We start from the raw sequence: 25,064 nt of genomic DNA, 5'->3' as shown, positions 1-25,064 counted from the left end.
CAAATGAATTTGAGGATAGATTTTTCTAATACTGTGAGATATGACATTGGTATCTTGGTAGGGACATCTTTTAATCTGTAAATTGCTTTGGATAGCATGGCCATTTTAGCAATATTGATTCTTCCAGTACGTGAGCATGAAATACTTTTCTGTTCATTTTTGTCATCTCTGATTTCTTTCAGCAGTGCTTTGTAGTTACTCTTTTAGAGATCTTTCACATCATTGGTTAAATAAATTCCTAGGTATTACATACATTTTTAGCTATTATAAATGGAATTGTGTTTTCAATTTGGTATCAACTACAATGGTATTGGTATCTAGAAATGTTGCTAGTTTTTGTACATTGATTTTGTATCCTGAAACTTTACTGAATTTGTCAGTTCCATGAAGCTTTTTGCAACATCATTAGGGTTTTTTTTTTTTTTTATGTATAGGATCATATTCCCAGAAAAGAGAGATACTTTGACTTCTTCTTTTCCTATTTGGATGTCTTTTATTTCTTTCTCTTTCCTGATTGCTCTGGGTAGGACTTCCAGTACTATGTTGAACAGAAGTAGTGAGAGTGGGCATTCTTTTCTTGTTCCAGTTCTCAAGAGAAATGCTTCTATCTTTTGTCCATTCAGTATGATGTTGGCTGTGGGTCTGTCATAGGTGGATCTTATTATTTTAAGGTATGTTCCTTTGATGTCTATTCTGCTGAGGTTTTACCCTGATGAATATTGGATTTTATCAAAGGCTTTTCCTGCATCTATTGAGAGATCATATGATCTTTGTTTTTAATTATATTTATGTGGTGAATTGCATTTGTTGATTTGCATATGTTGAACCACCCTTGAATTCAAGAATAAAACTTACTTGATCATGATGAATTAACTTTTTGAGGTTCTACTGGATTCAGTTTGTTAGTACTTTATTGAGGATTTTTGCATCTGTGTACATCAGAGATATCCTGAAGTTTTCTTTTTTGTGGTTGTTCTTATGTCTCTGTGAGATTTTGGTATCAGGATGATGGTGCCTTCATAGAATCAGTTAGAGAGAAGGCCCTCCTCCTACTGAATAGTTTCAGTAGGATTGGTATCAGTGCTTTTTTGTGTCTGGTAGACTTCGGCTATTCATTCTTCTGGTCCAGGGCTCTTTTTGGTCGGTACATTTTGTATTATTTACTTACTCAGTTTCCAAACTTATTGGTCTGGTCAGGTTTTCACTTTCCTTCTTGTTCAATCTTGAAGGGTTATGTGTTCCCAGGAATTCATACATTTTGTCTTGATTTTGTAATTAATGTGCATAGAGGTGTTCATAACAGTCTCTGAGGATCTTTTGTACTTCTGAGGGATCATTTGTAATGTTATCTTTGGCTTTTCTGATTGCACTCACTTGGATCTTCTCTTTTTCTTTTCCTTCATTAATCTAGCTATTGGTCAATCTTTTTTATTCTTTTAAAAAACAAACTCTTCCTTTCATTAATCTTTTGTAAGGACTTTTGGTTCTCAATTTTGTTCAGTTCTCTCATTCTAGTTATTTTCTTCTATTAGCTTTGGAATTGGATTGCTCTTTTTTTTTTTTTTTTCTAGTTCCTCTAGGTCTGATGTTGGATTGCTAACTCGAGGTCTTTCTAACCTCTTGATGCAGTTGTTTACCACTACATACTTTTCTCTTAGCACTGCTTAAGCAGCATCCCAAAGATTTTAAGTTGTGTTTCTATTTTCATTAATTTCAAAATTTTTTTTATTTCTGCCTTAATTTTATTGTTCACTCAAGAGTTATTCCGAAGCAAGTTTTTTAATTTCTCTGTATTTGTGTTGTTTTGAGAGATCTTCTTGGTATTGATTTCTATCTTCTTTGCAATGTGGTTTGAGAGAGTGCTTGATATTATTTTGATTTTTTTTAATTTATTAAGACTTGTGTTACAGCAAAGCATGTGGTCAATCCATGTGCAAATGAGAAGAATGTATATTCTGTGGTGATTTGGTGGAGTATTCTGTAGCTGTTTATTAGGACCCGTTGGTCAGTTGTCAATTTTAAGTCCATAATTTCTTTTTCAGTTTTCTGCTGCAGTGATCTGTCTAATGTTGTCAGTGGGGTGTTGAAGTCCCCCCACTATTATTGTGTGTCTGGAAAGATATTTTCAAAAATGCCAAAAGAACCAATCAAAGACCCATTAGTAATAAATATACTCTTCTTATTTGCACATATTAGGAAATTATTGACTTGTATAAATCTACCAAAAATAATTTTGGAGATTGTTTTCAGTAGTGATAGGATACAATTTTTAAATGAAAAAGCAAATTGTTGTAACAGAAGAGTATAAATTTATTTTTTGCAAAATTTGGGTTGGAATCACGCAACACCTCTCTGATGTGGGGGTACTGCATGACTCTCTGAGCTTTAGTTTTCTTATCTCTAGTATGAAATAAATACTAATACATCAAGAGATTTCTGTTTAGATATTATATATAAGGCCCTTGTCATAGTGTGAGACCTAAAGTAGCTCTTCCTCTGACTCACATTTGTTTTCTAAAAATAATTTCTTGCTGCTAAAAACATTGACAAAAATATATTCCTCAAAAGCCTAGAAAACCCAATGATTGCTAGAAATCAGAGTTTTATAATAATGCATATAAATATTGATAACATAGCTATAGGTAGACATGAGTATGTAGGGGCATCTATTTTTATGCATTCAAATATGAAATATTATCTCAACATTTAAAAAATGGACTCCACTGATTGAATATACATTTTATTATTAGTGTAGATATTAAGATACTTTAAATAAATTTCAAAATCTTTTTCTAGAGTTCACTTTTGTCACAATCAAAGCAGAAGTTACACTTTAGTCCCCTTTACATTGAGTCAATTTATACTTCTATTATATATTAGAGAATTATTCTGTAATGCACTTTTCCTCTGTTTTTGAAAGATGCAGAGGAGAGAGGTATTGAATCCCATGTAGACAGCAACAAAAATGGGGAAAGATTTGTAACTTTGGGGGCAAATAACACAGCAAAGACTTACTTTGTTTGGATACAGCTTCGGAGTAATCATCCAGCTATTTTTTTCATAATAGAGAGCTCAGAGTAGTATGAATCACATTTTTTCCTACACTACATTTGCCAGAAATATGATACTATTGAGAGAACAATTCATGCAAAGCATCATATGGCTAAGGAGTTTGTGTTTTGCTTCTACCCTAATCTTTGAAGTGGGAAACTTTGATTTACAGTGTCTAACTTTGTCAACAAATATCAATGGAAGTTTTCTCATGTGAGAAATTGAACTACAAAAAAATATGTGCTTCAAAATAATATACTCTACAGTTACATTAGGGATAGGTTTTCATAACTAAGATTTAATAGAGTGATATACAGGGAGAATTTAAATGCAAAGAACAGTAGAAGTGGACCATAGGGGATTGTGTGGTTGCTCACAACAGGGAGTAAGAGAAGATATAAATTATGTAAAGGGATTTAGATAATGGTAACACATTATTTATTCGAAAACGTCTTGTACATAACATAAGCACTTGACACATTTTCATTCCCAAGGGAAGTCAATTCCCAGGTAATAATGATTCATCCTCAATATGAAGGTAAATAAAAAGTGCTGTGAACATAAGCTTCTATAGAAAGCTTTTAAGCTACTGGCTGCATTAAGTGCTAAGAACCGACTGACTCATACCTTGCTATGATTTTAGTAAGGAATATGACTAATCCAGCTGTTTGAGAGTATCAGAGTATATCTAAATATACTATAATAGAATTTTATGGTCTAAATATAATAAATATACTATAAGGCTAGATACACCGTTTTTAAATTATTGTCACAAGCAATTGGAAATATTACCTTATTGTAATAATTCTTACTTTAGAATTAGCTCCAATAAATTAACATTAGTTGGCTGTATGTGTAAAAAATTAATATTTTGATGGTTCATAATTTATTATAAAATACAACAATTTGAAGATTTTTTAAAAACACGTTTCAAATGGCTAAAACAAGATTATTTGAATAAATAAATTATTTAAACAGTATTTATGTATGTTAATAATTATTATTAAAATGAAATAAGCATAATTGCTAATACTAAGATTTAGCAATATTGTAAAATCCAGCCATTTGTTTCCTACTATCTTGAAAAGAAAATTTGGAAAACATATGAATGGTTATGAGGTATCTTCCTATTTCAGAAGTAGAAAAAAGGGTCTTAAAATAGATTAAAATGTGGTCTTTTTACCTATAAAGATAGCATGAATATGACTATCATAAACTTTAGAAATAGAATAGATTCTGATAACATAAACAAATTAATTAATCTGTTTAGTCTTCATTTACTTTCTATTTCTATAGAATGGGGAAATACTTCGAAAGGCAGGTTGCATGGATTTAATGAGACCACTTACATAGGATCTTATTAATCTCTACAGAGGCTAGGAAGATAATATAAACAGTTGAATAATATAGTGTATAAAGAACTATAAATGAAGCCAAATGCAAAAGTCATCAATTAGTAATTATTTCTAGACTCAACCAATATTAGGTGCAGCAGTCATCAGATTAATAATTGTTTTGTTTTGTTTTTACACTCAATAACTGTGAGATAGGTAGAATAATAACAGACACCAAAAATCCATAAAGATAAAGTGCAGATTTCACAGCCTGATAGGATTTTATCCTGATAGACATGAGCTAAGAGCTAGAGTCAAATAGAACCAAATAAAAACAAATATTTATGGAAAAAATAAATCAATGTTTAAAAATATTAGTTTTCATATATTTTATTAAATATAATTCAATAGAGGATATATACTAATTATAATTTAAATCAGAAATTAATAATTTGTATTTCTTTTTGAAAAGCCCCAAGTTACTTGTTTAATATTTGATATAGACATTTATGTAGCGATAAGGTTATTATGAAATAAAATGTCTTAAGATGAAGAGTCATCTTGAGGTTAACCATGCTTGATAAGCATTTACTATTTTATAAGCTTTAATTATTTATAATAAATTCCAATATTCATGCGTCTCAATTTGGTCAATGTCATTGTCACACCCTGTGAGGTAACTTGTTCTGTAAATCTTTTCATCTTTTGACCCAGAACATACTGAAAATACTTGTCTTGTGATTTCTGTATCTGAAGACTATATTTTTAAAATAATACCCTTCAACGTCATAAAATAGATCTGTTTCTAACATGTCGCCACTTTTTGCACAAAAGCAGAGCTTTATTATCTAACAAGATGCTATGTGATCTGAATGTCACTAAATTGACAGGTTTTCAGCAGCCATAAACTATTGAGCATCTTTATTGTCTATACAACAAGATAAGAAGTAATGCTTTATTATTTTGATCTATTGCCTAAATTTTCTCCGCAAGGCATTATATACCTTTAATGGACCTCCTATCTCATATTACACAATGCCAGTGTGACTAATTTATTTTAGGATAAGTTGACAATGGTGATGAAATCTTATTTATATAACTTTAGGCATGTGGACTGAATACACTTACATATAGCAACAGTGCTGAGTATACAATCTCTATGAAACTTAAAAATATTTACATACTAGCGTTGTATTGCTTGTGTTCAGGAGAAAATGTTAGGACTCTCTTTGAGGTATTATAATTCCAAAGGTTTCAAACCTAGTTAATTCTTTAACAAATAACTGTGTTCTCAAGTTTAACAAAAGTAGAATTATCATTGCTTTATGATTCTCTTAGTGTTCTCTGTTATAGGAATTCGGTCAGATAATGGCATAAATGTTCAAAGAGTTAACGAAACAAATATATCTTTGAAATGCCCAGACCCTGGGGTAAGGGGGTGAAGTGAGGTGTTTTCTCAAAGTTTTGTGAAGTCTAATTTATGCCATATATTTTTATTAACTGTGTGCCAACAGCCCAGATTATACAACTGTGTTTCCTTTGTCCTGTTTACCCAAATACCTGAATTCTGATAGAGGCTGACTGTGTCTGAATGAGTCAGATAGAGTAAGTCAGACAGTTTGATTACTGTTCTTCCTCCTTATTTGCTTTATATCCCAACTATATGTGCATTTTATATTTATGTTAAATATGAAATGTTGTTAAATAGGAAATGTCTTTAAAGATACTTTTCTATCTCATGCAGTAAAATGGTAGGCCCATTTGAATATCTTTCCCCTAAATCGATGTACTGTCTGTTTAATACATATGGTCATACTCAACTCTGGTATAAAGAATAATACCTTTGGAAACATTCTACAGTAGTGAAATTTTAATAGAATCAGATTATTAATGAATAAAATATTTCTACTTTTATCTCAAACATGCCCTAACAGGTCAAAATGTGTTTGTAAATATAATTTCTTACTATAAAGTAAGGATTTTGCATGTGTATAATATACATAGTTCAGCCATTATCGTGCAAGTTATAATTATACTAATATTAATGTCAAAATGTAATTTCAGAGTTATGTTTCACAATGCAAAATAAAACACCAGAGGACCCTGTATGATTAAGAAGTTGTAATCCTAAAAATTTGCCTAAAGTTATTGTCAACACAAATAACTGACAGAAACTCATTATCATAAATAAATAAAGTCAACCCCCCAAAAACTAGCCTATAAGTTTAAGAAGGCATTTCAAAGACAAGGAAAAATGAAGTATCACTACAAATTATGTAAAGATGCTAATCCTCGTTAATTATGAAGAAAACGTACCTTAAAATAATAGAGAAATATCTAAAATACTAGAGAATGCTATTTCACATCCACTATAATACCAAAAGTTAAAAAGTTGCATATTACCAAGACTTGGTGAGATATGAAAACATAGGAATTGTCCTACATTGCCAGCAGTAGTATTCGTTTTACTGCCCTTTGGAAAGCATTTTGGCATTATCCGTTAGAGTTAATTTTGCCTTTGCCTTGAGAGCCGGCAATCTCACACATTAGAGTCACATTAAATTCCCATACATACAGAAACTGTTTAGGAAGAACCTCCCATGGATTGAATATTTTGCTGTATATTTTTTTTGTATTTGAATTGAATATTTGTATTGAACCAAACTGATTTAATTTCATGCATACACTTTGAAATGGCTATAATTATTTGACTTCTGTAATTCAAATGTGTGTAAAGCTAATTACGTTACAAAGTAAGTGAATACCAAGGGAGTATTACCCTTGACTTAACTATTTCTTAATTGTACATTAGAAGAGAGTAATTTACATCGTTTGGAAGGTGACTAAGAGCTTTTATGGTTAGGAGAATAAAAATTCCACAGAGAACAATGGGTTTGTTCATTTATGCTTTCACCTTTTCAGGATTTCTTGAGGAACAAAGAAACAGGTGGCTAGCATGTGGTCAACACTGAATACATCAATTCTCTATTTTCAGAAATTCTTGAAGTCCTTCTTTCAGAAAGGAAGTTGAGTGCAGGTAGGAGTGAAGGGCAACAATAATACATAGTAGAATAAAATAATTGCTGTTATATGCACATAAGCGAGGCGAGATGAGACTGCAGACACAGAAACAAGTCGTCTCTATTGAGGTAATGAACATTGAGCTGATCTTTGATGGTTGTAGTGACACTTCCATAGCTGGAGATTTAAGAGAATATCAAGCCTAGGAAACATCCAGGACATTTTTTTTTTTCTTTTTTTGAGACAGAGTCTCGTTCTGTTGCCCAGGCTAGAGTGCAGTGGCGTGATCTCGGCTTACGGCAACCTCCCCCTTCCAAGTTCAAGCGATTCTCCTGCCTCAGCCTCCCTAGTAGCTGGTATTACAGGCGTCTGCCTGCCACCACCTCCGGCTAATTTTTGTATTTTTGGCAGAGACGGAGTTTCACCATGTTAGCTAGGATGGTCTCGATCTCCTGACCTCATGATCCACCCATCTTGGCCTCCCAAAGTGCTGGGATTACAGGTTTGAGCCACCACGTCCGGGCCAGGAAATATTAATACATGATGGGTTTGGTTAACTTTGTGTAACATATGATTATAAAAATATTTACAATACTAGACGAGAATGTATTGTGATGTACAATCTGATTAAGAAAGACATTGAAGTGTATGAACGCAAAACAGCCAAATTAGAAAACATATACAAGCTATATTTCTCTGTCAGTGAAAAGAGTCAAACTCTGTAAAATATTTGTAGAGATTTATTCTGATCTAAATATGAGTGACCATGGCCGTGACACAGCCCTCAGGAGGTTAAGAGAACATGTTCCCCGGGTGGTCAGGGTACAGCTAGGTTTTATACATTCTGGGGAGGCATGAGACATCAATCAAACACGTTCAAGAAATACATTGATTTGCTCTAGAAAGGCAGGACAATTCAAAGTCAGGGTGAGGGGGGTTGGTTACCAGGCTATATAGGTAAATTTAAACATTTTCTGGTTGTTGGTTGAGTTTGTCTAAAGACCTGGGATCAATAGAAAGGACTGTCTTGGTTGCGATAAGACGTTTTAGAGACCAAAGTTTTACTATGCAGATGAAGCTTTTAGCTAACAAGCTTCAGAAAGAATAGGATGTAAAATTTTTCTTACCAGACTTAAAGTCTGTGTTGACATTAATGTCAGAGGGTTATAATGAGGCATGTTCCATCCCCATCTCCCATCATGGCCTGAAACAGCCTCTCAGGTTAAATTTTAAGAGTCCTGGCTGAGGAGGAAGTCCATTCAGATGGTTGGGGACCTTCGAATTTTATTTTCGGTTTACCCTTCAAAGGTAAAAGTTATTTTCTACATATTCATTATTTAGTTTTTATCCTGGAGTTACTACAATAAGCATTTTTATGCTGGATTTTATTTTTTACATATAGTAAGCATTTGAGTATTTTATTTATTACCAAGGTAGGCTTAATTCAAATTTCAATTCCCAGGAAAGTTTATAAGACAAATTGTCTTGTAGTTTACTATTTAATCTTAAGGGGAAATATGTATTGTGGAAACTCATTACACCATGCTGCTGGAATTCAGTTAATATGGGTTTTCAATTATCTTCCTTTATCCATCTGTTGAATATTATTTTGCACAATAGAATTTCCTAAAAGATAGTGTTACCTGGCTTATCAGCCTATGTGAACTTCCAGGAATAAAAGCAGTGCATTCACAAAATCTTATTTTTCATAGTATATGATTATATCAAAATAAAGACTAAATTATGCCTTAGGCCTCTTATGCCTATTAAATTATAAGCATTAAATTGGAGCAAAACTGACACTGGAAAGAACTTATTATAATAGATAGAAGATAATCTGCTGTCCGTTTTTCATGCCTTTGTGGTTCACTGAGCATCCTTTCCTTCCTGCCTATATATACATAAGATTGGTACAGATTTGGCCAGAAAGACAATTTTGGCTACAGAGACTAACCCGAAAATATTTCATGTAGTACTTAAAAAAAGTAGATGTTCTGCTTGTCAATTTACTTTTAGAACATTATTATCTTACTATACAGTGTTTGATTACTCTCTTATACTTTTTAACACGTGCTTGCTTTATTTTGCTTTTGTATATTAAGCTATTTTAGAAATTAACTTGATTAGAGACATTTATACAAGTGAAATTTTAGTAGATCCAATGTTCTAAAATACTTGGCAATGTCTAGCACAAAATGAGGGCTCCATAAATGTTTCTTCTAGTTATCATTATTGTTATTATTCCAGGTCGATGATTATTAGCTTTAAAATTTTCTCAAGTGTATTAAATAGTGGGTAAAACATATTCAAATGGGTAAAAATAATAGCACAATATTCTAGATATAGGACTATTTTAGAAAACATAATAAATGAGATATTTTATGTTTGTATTTAATGTAAAAATATTTTAAACTTCAAATATTTTAGGAATCATTTATACTTTTATTAGCACTATGGCAATCAACCGCTTGACTGTTTATTCTTGTATCTAGGTATTATTTTACAATGTCACATTCACATGAAACATTTCATCCTCAAGTTTGAAAGATTCTCCAAGAGCCTAATATCTATAGTTTTTTTTAATCTGATAATTTTTCTTTGCTGTTTGTCTTGTATAGTAAGTGTGGGAAAGATATGTTTCAAGGAAATGTTAGTAAAAAAATTATATATATATACAATATATATTTTATTAGTTATATATACAAGCAAAATATATTTTTATTAGTAAAATATATATTTTATTAGTAAATATATATACTTAATCAACATTACATAATACAGGAGGAAAAGCCTTTTTATATCCTATTATCAAAGTCTTTCTTGACCACATTTTATTTTCAAGAGTGAGCAGTAATTAAAGTTTACATGTGTGTGGAGTCTCTGTGATATCAGAAGGTGTCAGCTGGAAATGCTCTCACATTTCAGTGCCTACGTTCATTCTTATCACAGCCACAGTTGGCTACACTGCTGCTACTTGGCCTAATTTTCTTGCTATCTCTGTCATTTCTCTGCTGAGCATCTTTGACCCCATTCTCTTTTTCTCTGTGCCAATAACTGCAGCTGCTATCTGTTGCTTGTTCTGCCCTTGTTTCAGTGTTGACAATGGAAGGAAGAACAGCTGGCATCGCTCTGTCTTATTAATATAGTAACCTTATTGTATGGGGGTGGGGACTGAAATGAAGAGGAGAGAGAGGGAAGGTAGGACTAGGGGAGAACAAGCATATTTGTCATATTCCAGTATGTGTTTCTCCATTGTAACAATTTGAGTTAGTGAGACAGCCCTTAGCAGGAGCAATAATGTTTCAAAAAAGAAGACAAGAAATGATAAAATAATGTTGGCACTACCTCCAAATTCATAACCTGTTTTTCTTTGTCCAGGCTTAGATATTGATGTTACTTTTCTATGCTTTAATTTTTCCTTCTAAACTAAAGAGAAAAATTGTGATTCTCAAACTGGTTTACAGGCACTTAAGAATATGAAGAAGACTTAAGGCTTGTGACAGAATAGAGATTTCAAATCAGGTAGCATTATGACCAGAGGATTTAATGTATTAATATTAATATAAGATGTATGTGAGTAATTACAGGAAAAAAAAACACTGTGGATGACTTGAGACATTTTTATAATTTCAATATTTTCCTCTGTCTTTAAAAATATTGAACTGATTTGTAATATTCAAATCACCATGAGTTTCACTTAATTCATCTAGCAAGATAGGTAAATTATACTAACTACAAGCCTATCCATCAAATTTTTTAGGGGAACAGATACTGTAAGTGGTAACACTGAAGAGTTGGGATCAAAACATCTAGAGCTTATTGGGTAATTTTAAGCAGAAGCTGCCATTCCCTCCCTACTAATGCAAGTAAAACAAGGAGATTAATATTTTTTTGAGTAAGTGCTACTTTCAAAATTAAATCACAGAGAAGGAAAAAATACCCAAGGATAAAAGATTTAGAGACACCCCAGGCTGAAGATGAGTTGGCCAGTGCCAAATACTCTGATTCAACAGGATGACTTAACAAATAAATAAAATAGCAAATTAATTCTACAATTAATCCATCTTCTTAGGATCACCAGGATACATTTTAATTCAAGATCCTAAATTCTGCCATGTTTAAACTTTGTTTATGAAAGAAATTATTGTTCTGTAATTCTTCAATTTTTGATATCAAAATTCTTACTGCATAATGCAGATGTCTGGGTTCCCTATCACAAACTTGTTCAAGAACTAAGATATATTTTAAGTACTTTAAAGAAAACTTCAGTTCTAGGTTAGTTTTTCCTTTGTTCCAAGCACATATAATTAGTTGGTATGGTAGAGTATAGGATGTCTTTACTCCTATATGTCTTCAAAGATAAGCCAATTTAGTTGAATTATAAACTATGTATTTACTCAGAATACCTACATAGCAGCATATACAATATCTTTGATGTTTTTTGTTATAATTTATAATTTCCCTCACAAAATATCTAGCAATTTTTATCCTGATAATAAATATTGTTTTAAAGTAGTCAATTTCCTTCAAATATGGGCTATTTTATTTTATATTATAAATACAATTATATTTATATGTTAACCTATATATATTATATATTTCAAATACACTTAAATAAATATTAAACAGTGAGGAGCTCAGAATATGTAGTAGGAATACAATTATTTGAAATAATGTCCTTTAAAAAATTTTTGTGGTATATTACAGCAACTTTAAAGAAAGCTTTAAACCTTTACCATCTTAATTTTTTTCTTGAGCATATGCTAATTAATATCTAAGCAGCCTTCTACTTCTCTAATGATTCTGTTCTCTGCAATGATAAGGAGAGTTCTTATATAGCCCTAACTAAAGGTTAAGGTGTACATTTTTTGCAATGTTTTATTTTGGATACTTTTCTATTAATTTAGCTTTATATGTATGATCATCTTGAGTTCCACCTAGGATATATATGGCTGCATAACCAACATCTATTGAACAACTGATTATGTGCCAGGCACTTAATATATATTATAATCTTTTCATTTTTAAATTGTCTTATCCCTATGGTATATTTTCTAAATGAAGAAGTTAAACCAAAAACGGAAGTTACTTTGCTGGCCACATACTTAAAATGATACAGTATAAGTGAGTCAGAAGGCAACATTTCTTCCCTATTTTTCCGCAGCTAATTACCCACTGTTCTTTTATTATGTCACTGTTTATCATTTATTATGTAAAAAAAACACACTCATTTGTGTGAATAATGATCAAAATCAAGTCACTTTCTGACAGTGGTAGGCTTAGTATGTATATATAATGAGAAGCTTAGGTGTTGCCAATCTGGCTAGCAGGATGTTAGCTAGAAAAGTTGTTTTGAAGGTTATGTTTTCTTATTAGCAATTTCTTACTCTAAGACTATGGTGTCCAAGATTAACTAGTTACCATCATCTCCTGCAATACACACCCTCGCAATCTCTTCCCACATTGAAACAGTAAATGTCTCTATCATACATAAAGCAGGATGGAGGTGAAGGTGACTTTCTTCTGACACCAGGTTATAAAGGGCATGATGGCCTCTGCCTCAATGTTTTGAATCACACATTCTGGGAGAAACCCATTGACAGAATGTGAGGACACTTAAGCAGCCTTGGGCAGAAGCCCAGGGAGTAAAAAACTGAGGCCTCCTGCTAACCACCAGCACCAAATTGCCAGTCACATAAATGAGCCCCTAAGAAGTGGATCTTCCAGCCGAAGACAAGCCTTCAGATGAATGTAACCTCATGAAATACACTGAGCAAGAACCCTCCCAGCCAAGCTATATTTGCGAAGACCATAAATGTTTATTGTTGTTTTAAGCCACTAAGTTTGAGACAATTTGTTACATACTATGATGTAACCACTGCATACTTTCTGTTTGCTTGGTTTGTCATTGGAAGGAAGGAAAGATGGATGCTGTTTTTATTTGTTTATTTCTGTGGTGGCTTTAGTCTTTTGACCTAACAACAATTCTTACCTTGTCGTGGATTCAATGAGACTAATTTGATTGTCAGGAGTAGACTTATATTGTTTGATTGAGTAATGGATTATTTGAAAACTGAGGTGAACTTGAAACTGGCAATGTGAAGCAGTCAGAGATGCATCCACATTCAGAACACGGAAACCTGCATTACGTAGACAGCTTCTGACTTTTCTTGCCTCTCTCCTGGGTTGCGTGGACTCTTCTTCCGTGTCATACCTTCTTGAGTCACAAGTTACCATAGTCCTGACTATACCACGCTATCGTGCCTGTTGCTATGCATTCTTAATGCTCCTGTTCCCTCTGATCTCTGCTTTTCAGGTGTCATTTCTTGATTCCAGTTACCTCCCCCAAAAATCTGATTATCGCATCTCATCACTTTTTCAAAATTAAGGCCACAGTTTTCTGGCTAATTTCTGTATTGCATACCCTAATGCAAGCCAGGCACTACAGCCTAATCAGCTTATGTTAAGACATTAGGTTAAAACCCTGTGTGGTCGCAGGGGGCAACCATCTTCAATTAATTTCCAAAGAATGACAGGTTCATTTGAAAGTGGCTTTGAATTTGGCATATGACAGGCAATGTACTTGACATATCAAATGTTTCTAGCCTAAAAATAGCATAGTTTAAATGTCTTAGTTCATTCTCCATATGTATATTCAAAGAAATTTCAACTACCATAGCAGTATCCATACATTTTTACAGATTACATTTTATCCAAATTTTTCTTTAAAGGTTGCCCTTTTTTATTTGCCTGCTGAAGTTAAGTCAGTTTCTTAAATCCAAAAAGAAAGCAGTCAATAAAACGTCTACTTTAAATGTTATCATTATATAAATTCACTTTATCAAAAAATGATTTGCAATGGTGAAAACCTGAAACTTTCAGCAAGGAGAAGCACAAGCAAAATATATATATATATATATATATATATATATATATATATATATATATATATATACATACATACATTTAATATAAAATTCAGATGATTTGCACATGAATAGCCAAGAAAAGTAGCTCTGCATAGTACAGCATGCCGTTATGTAGGTAACTACCTTATTGCTGTTGCTTATATAACATCATTCAGCTCTCCACATACATTTCTTTACAGTGAAAGCATATTTAATATGAGATCTATCACTTTGAAAGTAAGTGTAAGATTCTAACATAGAAAATAAGGCAATTTGCTAAAAAGCACTAATAAAGATTTCAGTCACTCCTGTCAGCCATCTATTCCACTGAGCCACATTTTCATTATAAGGTGTATATTATCTTCAAAAAAAACTTTACATTTCAGTTATGTAGTGAATACATATTAAATTAAGTGGTTTATAACTTTGACAGTTTTATTGTTCAATTATGAATAAAAGATACCAAAGCAGATAATTTTTATTGTATATTGAGTACATTAGTTGTTTCACAGAGCTCCATGTGTGAAAGGAAAGGTTCTTTAGTCCAAAGTCTTGGTTCCAGACAAACTAACTATAGTGTAAAAACTAAGCTGGGTCGGCCAGGCATGGTAGCTCATGCCTGTAATCCCAACAATTTGGGAAGCTGAGGCAGGCAGATTACCTGAGGTCAAGAGTTCGAGACCAGTCTGGCCAACATGGTGAAGCCCCATCTCTATGAAAAATATAAAAATTAGCCAGGTGTGGTGGCACACACCGGTAATCCCAGCTACTCAAGAGGCTGAGGCACAAGAATCACTTGAACCTGGAAAGTGGAGGTTGCACTGAGCAGAGATCACGTCACTATACTCCAGCCTGGGCAACAGAGCGTGGGCCTTAAAAGGTGACTGGAGAGAAAACTAGGTGGAGATTTCTGGTAAGGATATCCCTTAAAATAAAGAGATTCAAAAAGTCTTGATGTTTGGAATGTGAATTGAAGATGACAAGGACATATCATGGAAGCCCCTATGTGCTATCCTAAGGACATTGAGGAAAAAAACAAGTGTAAGAGTGTGTGTGTGTGCGTGTGTATGTATGTATATATTTACATATAATAAATTCACTATACATATATACTTAGTGTGTGTATCTATAATTTATTATATGTAAGTATATATAATTTATTATATGTAAATATATTTATATATGTGTAAATATATATAATAAATTACATATAATAAATTCACTATACATATATACTTTGTGTGTGTATAAATACACACACATACTAAGGACATAGATAAAAATATGTAAATATATATATTTACATATAATAAATTCACACACATATATATATCACAGTAGTGGCATATTTAAGCCTGAATTTATTATATGTAGCTGTTTTTATTGTCTAAAGGATAAATTAATGTGGTGAAACAAAGCCATTCCAATATATAAGCAGCTGTTAAAAATGTAAAATGTATGTATGGCAACACCCTAATAGAAACAAGGAGCTGAGGAGATAAGCAGAAGGTAAAAGTTTTCTCCAAATATTTCCAAATATATTCAATATCACTGATAACCAAACTAATATATATTTACAAATGTAATATATAATACATTATGATTTTAATTTATATATATAACACATATATATATTCACATTTAGTAAACTTGTTCACACGGTCATGCACACACACACATGCATACAATAATAGTTCACCTGAAGTGTTCGAAATGAATAACTTCACAGATTGCTAGTGATGCTGGTAACAATCTTTTGGAAATCAACCTGACGCATATCAAATGTTTTAAAGGTTCTCATACCACTTGCAGGGACATGTACTACTGGAAATAACTACTTAGTGGGATGGTCATCACAGTAATCACATACACACACACGCGCGCGCGTGCACACACACACACACACACACACACCCCTGTATGACTGATAAATGTCAATGATATTTATTGAGCTTCTATTACTTATGCTAGCCTCTGATATTGGTACTAGGTTAGAATTAATAAAGAAGTAAATCATAATATGTTTAAAAAGCAGAAATTCATATGATGAAACTATTTAAAACCATGTATAAAGGCTGGATTAGGCATGTTATAACAAATGAATAAAAGGCATGGAAAATTATATTTATATATCATATATTTATATATTTTATCAGATACATTTCCATATATGTAGGCATTTATATGAAAATCAGAAAAATAATGAAAAGACATGAAAAAATGCATTATATGCTTGTAATCCTAGCACTCTGGGAGGCCAAGGTGGGTGGATCACCTCAGGTCAGGAGTTTGAGACCAGCCTGAACAACATGGTGAAATCCCATCTCTACTAAAAATACAAAAAAAAAAAAAAGAAAAAGAAAAAGAAAAAAAAGCTGGATGTGGTGGCGGGAGCCTGTAATCCCAGCTATTCAAGAGGCTGAGGTAGGAGAATCTCTTGAACCCAGTGCGTGGAGATGGCAGTGAGCTGAGATCTCGCCATTCCACTCCAGCCTGGGCAAAAAACAACCAACTCCCAAGCAAACAAAGAGAGAATGTATTATTATACCAGGACAATTAAATTTGAGGTATTTTTAAATTTAATACACGTTCTAACTTTGTATATAAAATGGAATATGTTTTAAAAAGACAGTAACAATATATATGATTTTTAAGTTAACTAATTGCAGAATACATTTTATCTACACAGTATTTGTTACCTCCATCTAGGAATAGTTTATATTCCCATCTAGCTTATTTTTAGTGGCTGTTACATTTAATTTTCTACAATTTCTATATTCTAGTAAACCATCAATATATTATGCTTTTAAGCTATTGTAAACAAAATTTTATTTTGCATCTTATTCTTACAGAAGAAAAATATAGAAATTGGATATTTATCTTGTATCTTGCTAAATAATAGATCTTATGAACTTCATTTGTACTTTTACTTTAATCTTTTGTGACTCATTTTGACTTCAAATTTTGATTGTCTTCTATTTATACTATCTATACAATTTATATTTGTTTCTTAGATTAATGAATTGCTCAACCCATGAAAAATTCATTTTAAATAATCATAATTCAATATTTTGATTCTCCATTTAGTAATTTATCTATTTTTAAAAATTCACTTTTAAAGATTTAGGGAGTACAAGTGCAGTTTTGTTACATGGATCTATTGCCTAGTGGTGAAGTCTAGACTTTTAGTGTAATTGTAACCTGAATAGTAAACATTGTACCCAATATGTCACCTTTTATTCCTTGCCCATTTCCAACCCTACCACTAATGTCTATTATTTATTTTTTATGTCCATGTGTACTCATTTTCTAGCTCTCACTTGTAAGTGAGAATATTCAATATTTGAATTTCTGTTTCTGGGTTATTTCATTTAGGATACTGGCCTGTGGTTCCATCCATGTTACTGCAAAAGACAAGATTTCATTTCCTTTTATGACTGAGTAGTATTCCATGGTGTGTGTGTGTGTGTGTGTGTGTGTGTGTGTGTGTGTGTGTGTAATACATTCTTTATCCAATCATCCATTGATGATCACTTATTTATTATTCTGGCATATGTTAGTTTTTTATTAATTTATTTATTAATTTAAATTTGTTATTTAAATTAATAAAAAAACTCTATTCTTAGTTCATTAGTTTACTAAGAGAATTTATATTATACTTAGTAATATGCTATGTATTTTATCAGATTGCATTTTTATTTGGTTAAATTATATTGACAGTCCTTAACTGACAAACTAATATGATGTATTAAATTAATCTCTTTTTGTTAAAATTTTAAGTTCAGGGGTACATATTCAGATTTGTTACATAGGTAAATGTGTGTCATGGGGGTTAGTTGTACAGATTACTTCATCATCCAGGTATTAATCTAGTGCCCATGAGTTACTTTTCTTTATATTCTCCCTCCTCCTATCCACCATACTCCAGTAGGCCTCAGTGTATTCTCTTTTATGTCTCCATGTGTTCTCACCATTTAACTCCCACTTATAAGTGAGAACATGTGGTATTTCTTTTTCTGTTCCTGCATTAGTTTGCTAAGGATAATGGCCTCCAGCTCCATTCAAGTTCCTGCAAAGGACATGATTCCATTATTTTTGATGGCTGCATAGTATTCCATGGTATACATATTCCACATTTTCTTTACCCAATCTACCATTGATGGGCATTTAGGTTGATTCCATATCTTTGCTATTGCGAATAGTGCTGCAATGAATATATGTGTGCATGTGTCTTTATAATGGAATGATTTATATACATTTATATACATTTGGGTATATACTCAGTAATGGGATTGCGGTGTCAAACAGTTTTTCTTTTTTTTAGGTCTTTGAGGAATCACCCTGGTATTAAGCCAAATACCCATTAGTTATTTTTCCTGACCCTCTCCCTACTCCCCCCGACCCATCAAAAGGCCCTCTTTCTCCTCCTCCTCCTCTTCCTGTCTCTCTCTCTCTGTCTGTCTGTCTTGTTTGGTCAGTAGTGCTTCAGTTCAGTCCATGCATTATCCTTTTTCTAACACTCTTTGGGCCCACATCGTTAATTTTCTTTTTTTGTTATGTTTTATATAAATTGTGGTTATATTTGGTTTTTAAAAATATTCAATTTATTGATGAATTTTGTGGGTTTGAAGATTTGTATATTTGCCTGTTTACTTTGTTGTCTGAAAATGCAGAAACAATCTCTGCTTACTGGAACATATTTGCAGAGTAGAACCAGGCTTTTTGTTTTGTGGTTTCCTTTGTGGCCACCCTTGTAGATCTGTCAATAAAACTGGCAAATGCTTTCTGTTTGTGTAGTAAAACAATCATTGTAAATACCGTAATTCAATCTTGATAATTGTATTTTTGAAACTTTGTCTTTATTTTTCTTCATTTTTCAAATACTGAGAGTGATATGTTAAAGAAACAGCATGATTGTGGATTTATTTATTTTACATCCAACCTTAACAGTTTCTGTCTCCTATTTTCATACTATGTTTCAGCTTATGTAATTTTAAATTCAGTATGTAGGGCCTTGAATTTTATCTTATCTGATATTAGTATTACAAAGTCTGTATTTTTTGGTATTTATTCCTAAATGACTGCCAATCTTAAAAATGTCTCTGTCCTTAGTTCTAATGTCCTTACTCCTTTAAAATAATGATGCTTTGATATGCCACTAGAATTTTTCACATGCTTTTTTTTCTATCTGGAAATTGAATCATACCCTTCACTTAGTTTATTCTTACTTATTTCTTACACTTCACCTTGATCATAATTAGAGAAGTTCGCCCTGTTTAACAATGTCTAATCCACCCAACAAATGCATTCACATTACTATGTTTTTCTCTTCTATAACACACTAAATTCATAACTTTGAATTTTTTTCTGTCATCATTTGATTACTTTTTGTCTGCCCGATTAGAATATAGGCTCTATGGGCACAGAGATTGCCTGTTCTAACCTGTGTATGGTAGTGCTGAATGCATTTAACACATGCTAGGTACTCAATTGGTAGTAAGTGAGTGGAGGGAGAATAAGGAAATACATGCTTTGTTGTTTTTTTATAGGCCAGAGAAAGAAGTATAAGACTAATCATAGTTCAACCTTTCCTAAAACTACAAAAAAGTCCATTTCTTTTGCATTGTGTGTGCAGACTTACTTGATTTTATCATGAATAAATTATCCAGCTTTATCTTTTTAAACCAGTCTTACACGCCAAATATACCAAATTATTTGACACGTTCTCTCAACATGTTCTGATGTTTCTGGTTGATATACCTTGAACATATTTTCTTTCCGTCATGTGTGGAATAACCTCTCTAGCCCCCTACACCACACAGCACTCTTGAAAGCTTTGGTAATATTACATTTCTTGTGCATCCGCATCTCAATGAAACTGTCCCTCCAGTATCCAACCTCTTTTCATAGATGATCATTCTGTCTTGTCTACATTTGCTGAATTTGAAATTTGCTTCTTCCCCCTCATTTATTACATGTTTATTTCTATTTTCATGGTTCTCTTTCCTCCTGTGTCTATAACCTCTCCTTGAGAATAGGATTTGTCCTTTTATCATTTTATAACATATTTAGTTGACAAAGATTGAATATGTTTAAGATGAAAAGATGATGTATATATTATGTAATGATTATCACAATTAACACATCCATCACCACCCACATTGTACATTACATGTTCAGAACTTATTCATCTCATAATTGAAAGTTATACTTTTTTCTTATTTGTTCAAAGTGCACTGCAGGCATAAGAACAACAGCACAAAATGTGCTACAGGAATGCACACATCATGTATTTAAGTTTGAATAAATGCCATTAAGGAATTAAAAAACTAAAAATTGTAAATGTTTACCATTAATAATTAATTTTTTTAAGAAATATAGCAGATGCTGAAAACTGCATGACTCGGGCCTTAAGCCTAAGTGAGGAGTGCTAGGCTTCATTCTTGGCTCTGAAACATACACATGTGGGTTCAGTTGAAAAAAAAAAAAGTCATTAAGTTTTAATACGGTCAAACTGCTGGAAGTAATTGCTGTGTATGGGATTTTCTATTAGTTACACTTTTATGATTTTGCTTTAAGAACTTGTAGTGTTATTGTAACTTTGAATTATTAAAGAGGCAGGCATCTCCTTCAGAATAATTTCAATTGGATTTTTTTCTTAATTTCTATCTTAATATATTAGCTCTTTACTGATTAAGTCACTATATAATATTTTTAAAACCTGTTGTTCAAGAACAATTCAATATGTACTGAAAGAAGCAAAGTATACTTAGATCTATTTCTGTCTGTTTTAAAACAGTAAAAATATATACTCCTTAAAAATAGTCCAATTTGGTGTTCAAGATCCTGGATTTACAAGAACTCTTCTTGTTCAGGAATATTTCATATTATGTAAAAATATTATATATTGTGATTATTGCAAGATTTAAGAGTATAACTTTTTCTATTAGTAGCTTAAACTGTCAGTCTAATAGTTTTAACTACCAAAACTTGCTCTAAAAATACATTTCAATTAAACTAACTTAAGCTTCCTGTTTTTTTTAATGCAGAGTAAAATGTTCTTTGTTTATTAACAAAATCTGTATTCCAAATAAGAATTGTCTATATCAAAAAATGTACAAAGCATTATTAGTTAATTCCAACATGCTATTGTTTTGTTAATTTGAAGTAGCTCACTGAATTAACTTCACTATGTTTATATACACATTCTATCATAGATACTTTGACCTCTTTAATAATATTTATATTACTATATAGCAAAAGCTCTCTTTACTCATTTTTCTTTTTCTTTTTCTTTCAACATGCTGCAGTAGCTAACATATTATGGAGAGAAGAAGGTACTAAGTTGAATTATTTTTACGTTGTTGTGACAATTTTGCTTGATTATTATTAGATTTGTTGATTATCTTTTGTATCATTAATTACCTTTTTTATTTTGATTCAATATTTCAGTTGATAGTATTTCAATATTCTTGTGTAAACCTGCTACCATTACACATTTATCACTTCTCATCAGCTTAATTACTGATACATAACCAGAAAGTTTCATTGTGATATATTGAAATGCTTTAAGAGTATAAAATTACATTAAAGAAATAAAAACAATCTCAGTTAAACATAATTTACATAATAAACTCTGATTAACATAGAGTAAGAATATTTATAAAAACTGTGCCTTATCAAGGGAATATAATAAATTATATTAAAATCTGGGTTACATTTGAAGGGCCTGGATTCAAATGTAGTCTCTCAGGTTTACAAACAATAGGGCAAGTTACCCTGCACAATCTTCTTATCACAAAAAGGAGTATAGTAGTTGTTAATACTCAGTAGGGTTGTTATCAGTTCTTTAGTTATTATCAGCACTCAATAAACAGTATCCATTTTCATATATTATTGCAATTGTTATTGGTTTTCTTCATCTAGTCACAAAGGCTGGGAAGAATGCGTTTGCCCAGGTACTTAAATAGTCCATCAATTGTGATTAAATGAAATTAAGAGAAAAATGTCTAAAAGTCATCATTACACTCCTGGTGAGCAATGGCCAAAAATTGTCTTCACAACCCACCTTAGACAAAATTTCTCTTCCCTGATTATAGCTTCCTATAGGAACCCAAGTCACTGTACCCTGTGAAAGTCAGTCTCAAAGCCTCAAGTAATTCTGGAATTTAGCCATCTCAATTCTGTACTCAAGGATGAAGCAGTCCACTTACTTTCTTTTTTCTCTCTTAGAACTTGTTGCTCCTTAAATATTTTGCATGAGCTCCATTAAAACCTGGGTTTATTAAAGAAGTTCCAATGTAACTATACCCTTCATTTTTATTCCACTTCAAATATTTCAACTTTAAATATAATAATTCAGTCGTTAATGAAAGTAGTCTTGACGTATCAGTACTTACTTATTTATATATTTATTTATTTGAGATGGAGTTTCACTCTTGTTGCCCAGGCTGGAGTTCAATGGTGCGATCCCGACTCACTGCAACCTCCACCTCCAGGGTTCAAGCAGTTCTCCTGCCTTAGCCTCCAGAGTAGCTGGGGTTACAGGGCCCGCCACCATGCCTGGCTAATTTTTGTGTTTTTAGTAGAGACAGGGTTTCACCATGTTGACAAGGCTGGTCACGAACTCCTGACCTCAGGTGATCTGCCCTCCTCAGCCTCCCAAAGTGCTGAGATTACAAGCGTGATAATATCTATTAAACACATTTAATTATATTGTCTTCCCTCTGGGCAAGAGTTCTCTGAGCATTTTAAAAATTGATTTTATTTTATCATTGTAATGGAAGGAATAACACCTAACGAGTCAGAGACCAAATACTACAGATCTGGCTCTGATGGTTAATTGCTGGGAAAATTTGGATGAGTTATTTTACCTTGCTGAGTCAGATGCTTCCAATACAATATTTGAAATAGAGTTGGCACTCACCTCACAAATCTGTGCTATGTAAATCAATTTAAAGTATATGGAACAACTTTTTCTTATGTATTAACTTCGATAACCACCATGAACATTATTAGTTTGTAGTAATTTTTAATACATAATAACAACACTCCAGGCCACCCTCAAAAGTATAGAATAGAAGCTTCCAAATTAATTAAAATCATGATGAAATTCATTATATAAAACCACATTATTTTCTCTCTAAAAAGGTATTCTATTAGTTTTTGGAAATTTATACCCTCAGTAATTATTCTCCATCAAGAATAATGTTCTTATGAGTCACTGTTTCATTTGACACATAAAATGTGCTTGACAAAAATAGATATATGGTATATTTTGCAGATACTTGAAGTCACATAAAACAAGTGTGTGTCTTTGGGTAAATTATTAAAGTCTTTTTTTCTATATACAGTTATCATAAGAGTACTTGTTTCTTGTAATAGGAAGCATTTTAAAAATAGATCAAAGAAGACAGCATATTTGATTTTGATTCATAGACATCTGTAAGTTATTTTATAATGCCGCAATTATTGTCAAGGCATTACAATAAAAATGATTGCATGTACTAATAGTAATAATGGTGACCAGAGAAAATAGACTGGCTTGAGGAATCATGGAACCCCATCATTGGGTATAAGTATCTCATACAAATAATTAAAATTATAGGTAACTAAATTTTCTAAGAAAATTCTCTCCATTTTTATAATTTAGAATAAAACAAATATGAACTACATATTTCTGAGATACACTTTTATTTTCATTCTAGCAGTGTTTTATATTTATATATTTACCTCTTTATCATAGCGAAGAAAAATCTATCTCAGAGAGAACAAATTATAGAACCATAGAATGTAAGTCGTTTGGGGCCAATAATGGAAAGAGTTGAAATGATCGTTTCTCCCATAATGCCATTTAACTCATCTATAAATGGTAAACCTATGTTATTTTTACATTAATAATTATAAAATTATTTTTTAAAACATGAGCATCAGAATCTAGTGAAGAGTTTGTAATCTAAATAAATTTAACTGCATTTAATATGCATTGTCTTACCAATCTCGTCAATATATAATCTTGGAACGCAATGTCCTCTACATCTCTGGGTTCCACTTTCAGCTTTTCTACTAATCTTTATGTTTTACAGGAGTATAAAATGACAATATTAATAGAGGAAATATCTCACTTACTTGTTAACAAATGTTTTAAAGAGCATATTAAATTAAAACACTTTGAAAACATTGGAAATTCATAGATGAATAAGATCTAATATCTGCTCTAAAGAAACTTTCAATCTAGAAGGTTCAAGCGTGAACCATTCTTACCGAAAAGTAGTTTTACTATATATTAAATAATAGATATAATACATATAAATATATATGCATTAATATGTATTTTACATACACATTACAATATTCAGTGTGATTGGTTTTCATTTTCAGTATATTTATGATATTTATAATTAAATATAATTTAATAAAGTATTTTCTAATGTTTATTTTGTGGGTAATTAGTTTATGTTATGAGGTCTAAGTTTATAATATATGTTTTGGATCATATAGGCACTGAATGACACTAATTTAAATTATTTGATTCATTGAAGGATTTAATAAATTTTACATATGCTAGTTTCAATCTCCAAAGAGAGGTTTGGGATGAGTCAGTATATAACATGGAATTTTTAAAATTTATTAGCACATGAATTACTTTGATGAATATCCCCAGGATCAATATTGAGTAGAATACAACATACTTTGGGAAACACCGGCTTCATATATTTGAATAACTTAAAGGCAGAAAAAAAGTTTCATA

General features: G+C 31.8%; 1 protein-coding gene across 6 annotated transcripts in view; it reads left to right on the top strand.

Moving 5' to 3' along the window:
• The window catches only part of FSTL5 (follistatin like 5), an 812,423-nt gene that overhangs the window by 671,590 nt on the left and 115,769 nt on the right, over positions 1 to 25,064 (top strand). For 4 of the 6 annotated variants that reach the window (XM_005556203.4, XM_005556206.4, XM_005556201.4 and 1 more), the window contains one exon: positions 21,625 to 21,651. The exons of the other annotated variants lie outside the window; for them this stretch is intronic. In XM_005556203.4, coding sequence (XP_005556260.3) covers positions 21,625 to 21,651 — 27 coding nt within the window. The remainder of the gene's footprint in view (positions 1 to 21,624; positions 21,652 to 25,064) is intronic. 6 annotated transcript variants of the gene reach the window in all.

Source organism: Macaca fascicularis, chromosome 5 (assembly GCF_037993035.2).
Source record: "Macaca fascicularis isolate 582-1 chromosome 5, T2T-MFA8v1.1".
In the NCBI taxonomy this organism is placed as follows: Eukaryota; Metazoa; Chordata; class Mammalia; order Primates; family Cercopithecidae; genus Macaca; species Macaca fascicularis.
The sequence above is the reverse complement of the archived record's forward strand: the minus strand, read 5'-3'. Positions and strand labels throughout refer to the sequence as shown.